Source organism: Debaryomyces fabryi (assembly GCF_001447935.2).
Source record: "Debaryomyces fabryi strain CBS 789 chromosome Unknown contig00004, whole genome shotgun sequence".
In the NCBI taxonomy this organism is placed as follows: Eukaryota; Fungi; Ascomycota; class Pichiomycetes; order Serinales; family Debaryomycetaceae; genus Debaryomyces; species Debaryomyces fabryi.
The window spans coordinates 45,112-58,239 of NW_015385430.1; the positions used below are offsets into that span (position 1 = coordinate 45,112).

General features: G+C 35.6%; 6 protein-coding genes across 6 annotated transcripts; 4 read left to right on the top strand and 2 right to left on the bottom strand.

Annotated features, from left to right (window-relative positions):
• Positions 1-389: 389 nt before the first annotated feature.
• BRE1 (E3 ubiquitin-protein ligase) lies at positions 390-2,465 on the top strand (the record flags this gene model as incomplete). The annotated part of the gene is made up of 1 exon (XM_015609152.1): positions 390-2,465. The coding sequence occupies one exon, from the start codon at positions 390-392 to the stop codon at positions 2,463-2,465; it is 2,076 nt and encodes a 691-aa protein (XP_015469969.1).
• A 1,433-nt stretch (positions 2,466-3,898) lies between these two features.
• Positions 3,899-5,785, top strand: BDF1 (chromatin-binding protein; the record flags this gene model as incomplete). Its single annotated transcript, XM_015609153.1, has 1 exon — positions 3,899-5,785. The coding sequence occupies one exon, from the start codon at positions 3,899-3,901 to the stop codon at positions 5,783-5,785; it is 1,887 nt and encodes a 628-aa protein (XP_015469970.1).
• Positions 5,786-6,127: 342 nt separating this feature from the next.
• DUS4 (tRNA dihydrouridine synthase) lies at positions 6,128-7,048 on the top strand (the record flags this gene model as incomplete). The annotated part of the gene is made up of 1 exon (XM_015609154.1): positions 6,128-7,048. One exon carries the CDS (start codon positions 6,128-6,130, stop codon positions 7,046-7,048), a length of 921 nt encoding a protein of 306 aa, XP_015469971.1.
• A 241-nt stretch (positions 7,049-7,289) lies between these two features.
• Positions 7,290-11,474, bottom strand: SMC4 (condensin subunit; the record flags this gene model as incomplete). Its single annotated transcript, XM_015609155.1, has 1 exon — positions 7,290-11,474. The coding sequence occupies one exon, from the start codon at positions 11,472-11,474 to the stop codon at positions 7,290-7,292; it is 4,185 nt and encodes a 1,394-aa protein (XP_015469972.1).
• A 276-nt stretch (positions 11,475-11,750) lies between these two features.
• AC631_00326 (uncharacterized protein) lies at positions 11,751-12,386 on the bottom strand (the record flags this gene model as incomplete). Its single annotated transcript, XM_015609156.1, has 1 exon — positions 11,751-12,386. One exon carries the CDS (start codon positions 12,384-12,386, stop codon positions 11,751-11,753), a length of 636 nt encoding a protein of 211 aa, XP_015469973.1.
• A 233-nt stretch (positions 12,387-12,619) lies between these two features.
• Positions 12,620-12,988, top strand: AC631_00327 (mitochondrial 54S ribosomal protein bL34m; the record flags this gene model as incomplete). The annotated part of the gene is made up of 1 exon (XM_015609157.1): positions 12,620-12,988. One exon carries the CDS (start codon positions 12,620-12,622, stop codon positions 12,986-12,988), a length of 369 nt encoding a protein of 122 aa, XP_015469974.1.
• Between the last annotated feature and the right edge of the window lie 140 nt (positions 12,989-13,128).

Genomic DNA, 13,128 nt, shown 5'->3' on the forward strand with positions numbered 1-13,128 from the left:
GATTATATTGCCTGTCTTACATGTGAGACTAGTGTTACTACTTTTTAAGAGCTGAAAAACCTATACGATCATTCCAATCTAAATTTCAAGGATGCAAGCCACTACAACTACGATTTCTTTAAGCAGATACTTATTGTACAAATATAATCTGGGATCCCATAGTATAGTAATGAAACTTAGAAGTCGTGTGTTGATTGTCAAAAATGGCTGGACAAAAAAAAAAGTCGTCGCATATCTTAAACAGTATTTATCAATTGTATCAATACTCCAGTTCCTACTAAGTTTAAGTATCTGTAACTAAGTAATTTCTAGTGCTACTAAGAGAGGGATTAGGGCCGATAGATTGTTCTATACATAGTTCTTGAGATTAATTTGGCGTTGTCTACGATATGGACTACGACAATGATAAAAAGAGACTCCATGAAGACAGTGATAATTCTGAAGTTAAGAAGCACAAACCTTTAGACGTGTTGAGCAATGATGGACCGTTGACACAGAAAGATGTTGTTTACTTTAAGAAGGAAGCTATTTGGAGGCAAATGAGAAGTTATAAGCAGAAATGCACACTTTTGACGAAAGACTTAAACGATATTAAGCAGAATTATGAATCTAATGAACGAAAAATTAACGTTTTAGATTCGTGGTACGAACTGATTATCAATTTATTTGGTGAAAAGGCAGACCTGAATGTTGAGTTGAATGAGACGTTATTGATTAAATTAACTAATGTACCAATAGGAGATCTAGATGCCTTGTTGGAGAAGAGAAGAAAACAGTTATTGACTATATTGAGTCCAGTAATTGAAAATTCCAAGCTTTCAAACATTGATAAAAGCGATGTTTTAGAAAAGGTTGAATCTTTGAATGCAGAAGTGGCCACACTAAAATCGGAAAATAATACATTAAGCAAAATGAAGTCTCAATTTGAGAGCAAAGTGGAAGATTTACAAACGCAGTTGTTGACTTTAGTAAAAAATAATGATAGAAAAAGTTCAAAAACTCTCCAAAGAATTGACGAGAGCCTAACGAATGGATCAGATGTTAAAGAAGAAACAACAGAGACTGTGAAATCTGAGACAAATAATAACACAGCAGATAAGGATGGAAATTCTGTGAATAATGAAGAATTTGAGAGGATAAGTTTAGAAATAGATGAGTTGAAAAGTGATAATAGGTTATTAAAAGAACTGATGAGTCAAATCAATGCAAACTATAATAAAGTGGTAGAGGAAAATCTTCTGTTATCCAATAAGCTAGAGAATTTAAATGAAAATGACTTGATTAATTCCGTTATGTATCAAGAATTGGCGGCCCATAATAAACAATTGAATGAAAGCGTGAACAATTTGCAGAAAATCAATGACACAACAGTAAATAAGTTAAATGAGTTAGAGAATAAGCAAACCAATGTGAAGCATTTACTTGACAAGGAATTGAGAGAGGAAAATGAAAACTTAAAACAGCAATTACAGAAGAGCGAAAACGATTTGGTCAGGATTCGAACAGCAAGAGATGAGTTATTATCTAAACAGACAATCTTGAAAGCTGATCTTGAAAATCAAACAACTAATGATGAATTGAATAAGTTAAATAAAGTCTTGAATGAAAGAATTAATAGCTTGGAAAAAGAAAGACATGACACTAGTGATAATAATAAAATAGGCGAATTGTCGAAGGATGAATTGATCCAACGGGTGAACATGTTAAATAGTGAAATTAAAGAAATAGAACAAGCATTCCAAGAAACAAGAGAAAATTCAATATCCAAGTTAACAGGTATTACAGACCAAGAAAATTTAGTCAAAAAGTTAACGATAGAGAAGACAAAGGCTGACCAGAAGTACTTTGCCTCTATGAGGCTAAAGGACTCTTTAAGTTCCGAAAACAGAATATTAAAAGCACAGATAAATAAATCACAAGAGTTAGTTAACAAACTTAATGATTTAGAAAAGAGCTATTTGGATAAAATCGAGATATTGACCAAGTCAAATAATGATTTTAAAATCATTAGGCAGTCAGCTCTTCAAGAGAACTCTAAACTTCAGGAAACATTAAAGTCAATCGAGGTTAGAAAAGCTAGCTTAGAAAAGGAAATGTTAAGCATTAAGGAGAAACACGGTGATAAGGTCAAGGAAAATATAAGCCTTACTCAGGAACTAAATGAAAAGAATTTGGCGTTGGGAAAATTTGAGCACAAACTAAAGTCAACTGAAAGCTTGTTGAAGAAGTACAAAACTAATAATACTTCATCCATATTGCAAGAGGACGAAAGACAGCTAGAAGCACTTCGTTCGATTGCAAAATGCTCTGTGTGTTCTAAAAACTGGAAAGATACTGCCATAACGGTCTGTGGGCACGTTTTCTGTCTGGGTTGTACCCAAGAACGTTTAGCGGCTAGATTAAGAAGATGTCCAACGTGCAACAAGGGATTTTCAGCTAACGATTTGCTTTCTATCCATTTGTGATTTATAGTCGTGTATAGATAATAGTACACCTTGTATATATGATTCTGGCAATTGTAGAACGCGTCATCGAGTGTGAGCATACTTGCTTCTGAGATATTGTAGCAGAGATCTGCTTCAAGAAGACATGGTCATTCCTGAGGCGTTACCCACATATTCTGCTAGCCAGCATTCAGTTGGCATTATACACTTCTAACAATAACTACCAGTTTCAAACCTTGATTTGCTACACTCGCGCTCTACACGTACACCTTTTTCAAACGATTGTCAATACCAACCACAAACGGCTCCCACATTCTAATTATAACCCCTCAGCGCTTTTTCTTCCCCAACTACCAAATAATCCAAACGTACATCATCACTCACCATCTTCGTACCATTTGGTCTTGTCTCTCTTACAAGTTCTCCTCCAAACTTGAAAACTGTACTGCGAGAAATAATGTGCTACACCCCTTCTATAAAGAGCCAGCAACATCTTCCTTCGTATATCTGCCGCCCCTGTAAGCACCTACGCGTCTCCCAAAACCTTATCCCGAGAGTAACATGTCTGTACACCCAGCCACTGCGTCTTGAAAGGTAAATATCCGGGTAACATCATGCCAAATCTCATGTTTCTCATTCGTTATACTCGAGAGTTCCTTGCTCTCGCTCAACCTATCGGGACTTTACGGGTAATTCATGTCACGCAATTTCCGTTCAAGCCAGCTCCTAAGAGGGCCTCGTTACCCGCCTTTCCTCTTCGTCCATTGCTTGCAAAAATTCACACCAGTCTCATCTACAACTTACAAGCGTTACAGTAGTTAACACGTACTCTTATTCTCTTCCGAAGCCACCGTCACTATTTTTATTGGTTTCGTGTTCACGGCACCTACGTAAGTCCAGTATCCACGAGGACATCTCACACGATATTTACACCACTAAAATCCCCATGGAGTATCTACATGTGCTTATCAATACTAAGTGGTTGATAATGTAGTTAGACGACGGTGGCAAACAAGTAGTAACAATTGTAAAAGAAAAGTCGTGTGTAATGGCTAATTGCAAAATTTTTCTTTTGCGCCGAAAATCTCTTGTAAGTATAAATAAAGATAGAATCCCGTTCGAATTTCAAATGCGGCCATTAAAATTTTAATTGGACAGAAAAAAAACAAAAAAGTTGCCCTAGAAGTTTTGATTGGTACACGACCTCAAAAACAATTTCGAGGAAGCTTTAATATACAGTACAAGTTTTTTTAGCCTAAAAAGCACTTTTGTGTATTTTGTGTTCCTTATAATTAATATACACCACATCCTGTAAAATCCAGTTTACATACAGGACGCTAGAGGGGTAACTATTCACGTGAATATCGTTAACAAATACTAGCACCAGTTCGCCAGCAAGCATATTTGATCTATAAGCCTTCAATACCGGCAAGACAAGAGAATATTATATGTCCATGTCAGAAGGTACAGAACAACCGCAATTAGTTCCGGAGACTAATACGCCGGTCCAGACGCCTTCATCGGACAATTTCTTCCAAGGAGACAAAGGATCAGGCCAGCTAGAGCAACAGAAAAAAGATGTAGAACCGGAGAAGCCATTATCGCCACCAAATCCTTCTCCTAGTCCAGAAAAACACAGGATGGACGAAGAGCTAGAACATGAGCCTGCTGAGAAGAGGGCCAAGTTGGATGAGAACGGGCACGAAGGTGACCAGGGTGATGAGGGCGAGCAAGCTGAGCATGGTGAGCAATCCGCACATCCTGAACAACAGCAGCATAAGGGACTTCCTACTTTTACAGAGCCTGCTCCTAAGCCGGCACCAGAACCTGATATGAATAATTTGCCGGCCAATCCTATGCCTAAGCATCAGGCTAAGTTTGCTAACAACGTTATCAAGGCTGTTAAGCGTTTAAGAGACGCTGCTCCGTTTGTGCATCCAGTCGACATTGTCAAATTAAACATCCCCTTCTATTATAACTACATTCCAAGACCTATGGATTTGTCAACCATAGAAAGAAAGATCAATGCTAACGCATATGACGAACCAAGCCGCATTGTTGAAGACTTTAATTTGATGGTAGCTAACTGTTGCAAGTTCAACGGTGAGCAAAGCGGCATTTCCAAGATGGCAAAGAATATTCAAGCGCACTTTGAAAAGCATATGTTGAACATGCCTCCTAAGGTGTTGCCAAACAATGGTGCTACTGTTCCAGCAAACTCAAGAAGAAGAGCAGTTGTGGCAGATTCGGGTGACAAGAAAAATTCGGTAGCAGCTCACAGACCGAAAAGAACTATTCACCCTCCAAAGTCTAAGGAATTACCTTACGACGTCAGACCAAGAAAGAAGAAATACGCTGCAGAATTAAGATTCTGCAACCAAACCATCAAAGAATTGGTATCTAAGAAACATTATAATTACAACTTTCCATTTTTAGCACCTGTTGATACGGTGGCTTTAAATATTCCAAATTACTCGGATGTTGTGAAAGAACCAATGGACTTAGGCACAATTCAAACCAAATTGGCAAATAATCAGTATGAAAATGGTGATGAATTCGAAAGAGATGTTCGTCTAGTCTTCAAGAACTGTTATGCTTTCAATCCCGAAGGTACTGATGTCAACATGATGGGACACAGATTGGAATCTGTTTTTGACAAAAAATGGGTTAACCGTCCTGTCCCTCAACCAACTCCTGCTAACTCTGACTTAGATGATTCTTCTGATGAGGATGACGATGAACCTGAAATTAATGAATCTATGCTTTCAAGCGTTCCCGCCATTCAATTTTTAGAAAATCAATTAATCAGAATGAAGCAAGAATTGGATGAATTGAAAAAGCAGCATCTCGACAAATTAAGAGAACAAAGAGACGCCAAGAGGAAACGTAAGAGATCGAAGAAGTCGAAATCTCGTAAAAACTCATCTGTGGAACATCCTAACCAACCTATAGTTACTTACGAAATGAAAAAACAAGTAAGTGAAATGGTTCCAAATTTGACTGATAAGAAATTACAATCTTTGGTTAAAATCATTAAGGATGATGTCGATTTGAGTAATGAAGAAGAAGTTGAATTAGATATGGATCAATTAGAAGATAGAACTGTATTGAAATTATACAACTTTTTGTTCGGCAAGAAGGCTTCATCGTCCTTAATGAATAAGAAAAAGAAGAAATTATCGTCTGGTGCAGGTTTAGACCAGTTAGAACAATTGAGAAGTCAATTACAATTGTTCGAAGATGCTGATAAACCTTCTTCTAATAATGGAATCATGAACATTGGTAATGATCAAGAATCATCAGATGATGATGTAAGTTCTGAAAGTTCTGAAGAAGAATAAGCATACTTCAGTCTATTCATCTTATAATTCTGGCATACTCTCCCAACATTTTCAATTTATCACTGTGTATTATAAATAGTTATTTAAAATTATGTATATTAATATTAACCCATCGAAATAATTGTTTTTTGTAGGTTCACACAGAATTATGCACCGCATCAATTTTTTTTTTCGTTATTTTGAAAGAGTGAAGATCTCTTATCTTCATTTTTCATCAACATCTTTCGGTTACAGTTTATTGGAAAACCAAGGCTTGAATAAAACTATTATTCAAGTTTAACGCATTATTATTAGTTTTTTTTTATTTATTTAGAATCCAAGTCATATATTTGTCATTAAGTCATGATTGAAATACTAAACCAAACATCAAACTTATCGCTCCAAGATAAGAATATTTCACCAAATAGAGACACATTACCACCAAGAGATCCACAGCATAATCCTTTGAAGATATTAAAATCTGCCCGTAATTCTAAAAAGAGGCCGGCGTTCATCGCAGGTCCCATGGTTAGATACTCTAAATTGCCCTTCAGAGAATTAGTACGAAATTACAATACAGACATAGTGTATACTCCAATGATATTAGCCAGGGAATTTGTTAGAAACGATGTTGCTAGATTATCAGATTTTACCACTAATGCAGGCGACAGGTCTGTGATTGTTCAAGTTGGCTGCAATAATGTCAAAGATTTACTAAAATTTGTGGATATGATTCACCCATACGTTGATGGTATAGGATTAAATTGTGGTTGTCCTATAAAGGAACAAGTAAGGGAAGGTATCGGTGCTGCATTAATGTCAGAGCCTGAATTAGTTTCCGAGATGGTTAAAGCTGTAAAAGATAAATATAAAGAATCAGTTGTTATTGAAACCAAAATCAGGATACATCCTGATATAAACGAGACCATTAAATTTGTGAAATTAGTAGAAAAAAGTGGAGTAGACTTCATAACTGTCCATGGGAGAACTAAAAATACTAGATCATCACAACCGGCCAATTTTGATGCAATTAAAATAATCAAGGAGAGTGTATCAGTCCCGGTAGTTGCAAATGGTGATTGTTTTTCGTTGAAAGATGCACATGAGATAGCTGAATATACTGGTGTGGATGGAGTTATGGCGGTTCGTGGTATTCTAGCAAACCCGGGTCTATTCAGTGGTTATGAAAAAACACCGTGGTCTGCAATTGAATTATTTTGGGATTTGGCGACAAGTTATGGATTACCATTAGAATTACACAACATCATCTATCTGAAATGTTAGATAAGGTCATTCCTAGAAAATATTTAAAAGAAATGAACGAAACTACTTGCTTAGTTGATCTTATTGACTGGTTTGATAAAATATTTATCTTAAAAAGGAAACATGAAGAAAACTTCGCAACTGCAATTGAACCAGTGTGGAGAATTAATAGAGAAGAAATAGCACATATATAGATTATTGTACAAGTATTAATATCTATTTATATATATGCTTTAGTAATATACATAGTTTAGTAAGAGGTTTATTTCTCATTGCCCAAAAAATCTTTATTCTGCAATGAAATACTTCTAGTCATATTGTTAACTTTATAAATTCCGACTAACTGTTGTGCCAATTCAAACATGTTGTTACGCAATGAAATAACTACGAATTGTGCATTTTTAGTCCTCTCTTTGATATAATTAGCAACAATTGAAACATTCCTAAAATCTAATGCTGCATCGATTTCATCCATGACGTATAATGGAGTAGGTTTGTATCTATGTAGAGCAAAAACCAATGCTAATGAACTTAAAGTCTTTTCCCCTCCGGATAAATTCGAAATGTTCTTCCAAGACTTTTTTGGAGGCATAACACTAAACAATATACCTTCTGAAAATGGATCTAAACTATCCACTAACTCCAATTCGGCGTTACCACCCATAGTGATCATTTGGTACATTTCTTTGAGAGTCATAGATATAGTATTAAATCCTTCCATGAATTCATCTAACCTTTTACGTTTCAAGTCCTCGCAGTAACTCTTGATTTCATCTCTCTCTTCAACAGCAGTATTTAAATCACTTCTACGGGATTCGAACTCGGACTTTTTCGAGCCATATTCTTTCAAAACTTCAATATCAACTTTAACAGTACTCATGTATTTCTCTAATTCATCGATTTCTTCCTCAACATCACTCATGTTAAGAGACAGCAACGAATCTTCATTCACTTCTTCGATTATTGCACCATTATATTTAGTTCGTTCGTCTGCATCAAGCCAATCAATATATGGGGTCACATCCCTTATTATCAACCCTTGTAAACTCTCCTCGTCTTTTTCTATATGATGTTGTGCCTTACTGATTATTGAATTGTGTTTCTCAATTTTATTTTCAAGTTCAATTTCAGTGGACTTAAAAGCGTTCATTTGCTGAGCTCTTTCATCCAATTCAAGTTTGATATTTTCCAAGGTTTCTTCTTTTTCTTCCTTCTCGCTCTCTATCTCTTTAATTTCAGATGCAAGAGCTTCTAGAACGGAATCTTGCTGCTGGGATTGGATTTCAGCCAATTCCTTTTCTGTTTCTTCTAATTCTTTCTTTGATTCTTCAATAATCTTATTGTGCCTCTTAATATCATTTTCCAACTTCCTTATACTCATTCTGTCGTTCGACGTCCTTTCGTTAATGATTTCAATTTTCTGCTTGATTGAATCAACTTTTGAATTTTGTAATCTTAACTCAACACCACCTGCATTCATTATCTTTTCTTCCAATGCTTTGATTTGAGTTTCCAAGTCTACCATATTAGATTTCAATTCCTGTTTGTTCTCTACCAATTCCAGCATTTCATTTTGTTTTTCTTTTATTTGTTTGTCAAACTGCTTGCTATTGTTGTCATTCTCACTTTCAGCAATAAGAGCTTTACAAACTTTCAGGACTTCCTTTTTCTCCGAGGTTAAGGCATCAATATCTAACTTTAACCTTGAAATGCTAAATTCAATGTCTGGTTTCATATCTTTCAATTTACGTAAATTTTGCATTTTTTCTTGGAACTCCCTACTATCAAGTTCAAATTTATTCTCCATCGTTGCTAAGTCTTCCTTCATTTGCTCCACGTCATCAGGACTTATATCCATGGCATCAGAACTAGCTGCAGAAGACGATAATCTCATTGCACCTTTAGCGTAATAAGCACCACCACCAGACATCGTACCGGACGTGTCAACGACCTTACCATCTAAAGTTACAACTTTAAAGCGCTTGGCACCATATGCAACTTTTTTCGCCTCTTGCAAATTAGACGCTACCAATGTATTAAAAACCTTACTGTAAAATGCTGGTAAGAACTTTGAGTCCTGAGGGGTTATTAAATCGAACAATCTTTTAACAGTTGCTGGATTCCCAGGTGTTTGAATTGGTGCTAAGTTAAATTTCCTCAATTTATTCAAGCAGATGAAATTAGCATATCCAAGTTTGTTTTTACGTAAGTAGTCAATACATGTCTGGGCAGTTTCAACAGTTTCAACAACCATCGAATCCAACGCTGGACATGCGGTAGATATAGCAATATCAAATTTATCATCAATAACACCTAAATCTCCTAATCTCCCGTAAAACCCTTCTATACGTCCTGATTTGGCTAGCCTCATTAAACTTGATAAAACTTTGTTTTTATTTTGATAATTAGAGAGTGAGCTCATCGAATCTTGCGTTCTTTGCCTGAAACTGGCCAATTGGGATTTCCGTGACTCTAATTGTGTCTTTTCATGTTTACATTGTTCCTCTCCAATCCCAATTTGATTAATAATGTGAGATAACTTTGTTTCGGCTTCGAGAAGTTCCGCCTCCTTTTGCTTTCCTTCTGTCTTAATTTGTATGAGTTTTTCTTTGGAATCATCCAATTGTTTGGATATACTTTGCTTCTGACTCTGCAACATCTCGATCGATGAATTTACCAATTGTATAGCGCTTTCCTTTTCTTTTAATTTGTCATTCCATGGCTCTAATTTAGTCTGCAAGGCTTCTATTTGCTTCGTAAACTCCGATGTTTTATCAGTTAATTTCATTCTTATTTCATCTAACTTATTCTTCTCTGATTCAAGCTCATTTGTCAAGTCGTCCAATTCATTTTTGGATTGAATTAATGCTTTACTATTTGACTCCAATTTTTGTTGACACATTGCTTCTGTTTTTTCCAGAGACTCCTTCGATTTCAAAATTTTCTTAGATTTGTTACTCAAATTTTTAATCTTCTCGTCAATTGCAACATTGGCCTTATTAATCTGTTTTTGCTTTTTCGTAATAGAATTGATTTTATCATTCAATTTGGAAATGTACTTAACCATATTCTCATGTTGTTTAGTGGACTCCTTGATACCTTCCCCTAGTTCTTTATTAGAATTTTTCTCTTGTTCAAGCTTAGCCAATAAATCATTAACCATATCCTGATTCTCATGAAGAACTTTCTTATTCTCAATACTACTTGCTTGATATTGAATAGACTTTTTGCTAATAAGCTTCTTTTCCATTTCTAAGAATCTCAATGCTTCTACTTTTTTATCTTCAAGCAGTTCTTTATCCTTTTCAACCAAATCTAATCTGTTTTCTTTTTCTAAACAAACATCATTCAATTCGTGCACCTTTGTCAAGTTTTCTTCTATCAACTGCTTATATTTCGTAGTGCCTATTATATCTTCCAAATACTCTAATAACCCGTCATCATTTTCACGCTCTGCTTTCGCTTTCATTTGAGCGATAGACTCGACTTCACCTTGCAAAATCAAAAACCTTTTATGATCCAAATCAATTCCTTTATCTCGCAAAAAATTTGTAACTTCAGAGTAATTGCTTGTTTTACCATTAAGGAAATACTGGGACGAGTTATTTTTAAAAGCTTTACGACTTATAATCAATTCTGAATCTTCAATTACCTCTGATTTAGCGTTATCTTCGGGGCTATCCAAAACGTGATTGAAATGAATGTCTACTTGACAGTAATCTAGTTTATTTCCTCCGGCAGAATTATGAATTAATTCTGACAATTTTCCTTGTCTCATTTTCAGTGCTCTAAAACCAAAGACAAATAACATCGAATCAATCACATTCGATTTACCACTTCCATTTGGCCCCACGACAGCGGAAAATGATGCGTTGAACGGACCAATTACTTGCACGCCAGCATATGACTTAAAATTAGTCAAAACCAATTTATTTATTACTAGTCTGGGTTCATTCGGTTTATTCGATGATTGAGATGAATTTTCTTTTCTCTTGCTAGGCGATTGAAGTTGGATTGTCGCCTGTTGTTGCGAATAACTCAACCCATTACCATTCGCCGCTTCTTCCTGTACCTCCTTAACTGTAGGTGGTGGTGGCATAAGATCTACCTGGTTCAATATTACTTTATTTTCCTGACCCACTGTCCCGTTTGCTCCGTTTGCTGATTTAATATCGTGATCTTTCGTGGCGTCATTCGCTATTTTCGAATCAGCATCAACAAACTCATCATAAACAATATCATCTTCGTGTTTGGAAATGCTTCCGTTGTGAATAGAACTTTCATTTTCGATTACATTCTCTTTCAGGGCCTCATTAAACAATCTATCTCCATCTGTCTCTTCATTGTTGGGTTGATCTGGAACAAAATCACTATTATTTATAAACGTATCATCCTCGTCACTATCGACCAATCTTCTTTTAAGTTGTCTCTTTCTTTTCAAACCCATTTTAAAGATATCCTTTTGCCTATCTGATACTTAAAGATGTTTACTTATGGTCTGTTGTGACAACTAGTACTCAAGTCATTAACCTGACACGCTCTAAATCATCGAGTAAACAAAAACATTATATCAGCTACTATGCACTACATTACACAAAATCGATCTCTTATTAAATTCGTTTACTAGTGTACATGATGGAAACTACTATAATAGTCTATATTTCTAGGAATATGAAAGACGTTGAGTCTTATGATAATTCGGATGCATTAGAGTACTTGGTACTTACTCTTTGGATTCTTTTTTCTTATCTTTCTTCTCTTTCTTTTCTTTCTTGTGTTTCTTTTCTTTCTTCTCTTTCTTATCGTGCTTTTCTTTTTTCGATTTCTTGCTTTCCTTATGAGGCTTCTCTTCCTCTTCTTCATCCTCTTCCTTTTCTTCTGGCTCACTTTCGCTCGCAAGTTCTGCTGACACGGGGTCGTTCATTTCTATATCTGCATCGACTTCTGAATCATCGAATTTGATTTTTTTGTTCTTAGGTTCTTCTGAGACATCAGCGCCTTCGTCATCAAACTTGATCTTCTTGTTTACGGTCTCTGCTGACGCAATTGTCCCCGGTGTTGATCCAACAACTTCTGACAATAACGGTGGTAAGCCTCTCAAGTCTCTTTGGACTCTCTTTAATTGACTCAAGATCGCACTGCTTCCGGAACCACTAGACAAACCTGTATTAGAAAAGGTAACTTGGCTTGAGTCTAACGAGCTTGGTAAAGATCCAGCTATAGCTTCACTGACTGAAATGAAGTCACTTAATATAGTTTCCGCTTCTGATTTATTTATTGCTTGTGACGCTTCAACACGAACAGCTGTTGGGGTGTTAACTGCCGATGGGAAATTTCTCTTAGGACGATACGCTGACATACTTATATCCTTAATGAATGCTGTGTTACTGTAGTATAAAAAGCTAACAACCCAAGAAGCCGCAAATAATTTTTTTTTGGTGATGATCTTTAATTAGTGACATATTTTACTACTAGATCTATTTTTCGCGCGTAAATACTCTACTTGGTCGCTTCAACCAAAAACTGAAAAATTATTTTGACTTATAGGTTGAAGATTCCTGAGTAACGTACATTGCAACAACCGAAAACCAAATGTGGTCGTTATCTGCTGGTATTAGAAGAAGCACTGCTGGTGTTTTTCAACAATCTACACGTCATTTTTCATGTTTGACAAAACCTAATACACCATTAGCATCATTACGAAATATAAATGGTAGTACAGTCAAAAATTTCGATATCAACAGTATAAGCTTAATCTCTGATAAAAACCAAGCAAGCTCTACTCTTCAGCTTATATTTGGATTTGTTCAAAAGAGATTCAAAACCAGAGGTAATACATATCAACCATCGACGTTAAAAAGAAAGAGAACATTTGGGTTTTTAGCAAGATTAAGAACTAAGAATGGAAGAAAGATTCTATCAAGAAGAAAGGCGAAAGGAAGATGGTATTTAACTCACTAAATGATGCTGGACTCATTAATTTCACAATAACTTTCACATCATTGACTATTCAATGTAGATAAGTTTATTTATAACTTGTAAATATGCATTTTAATATAAAATCTTAGAAAAAGTCACATATATGTAGACTACTTTAAGCA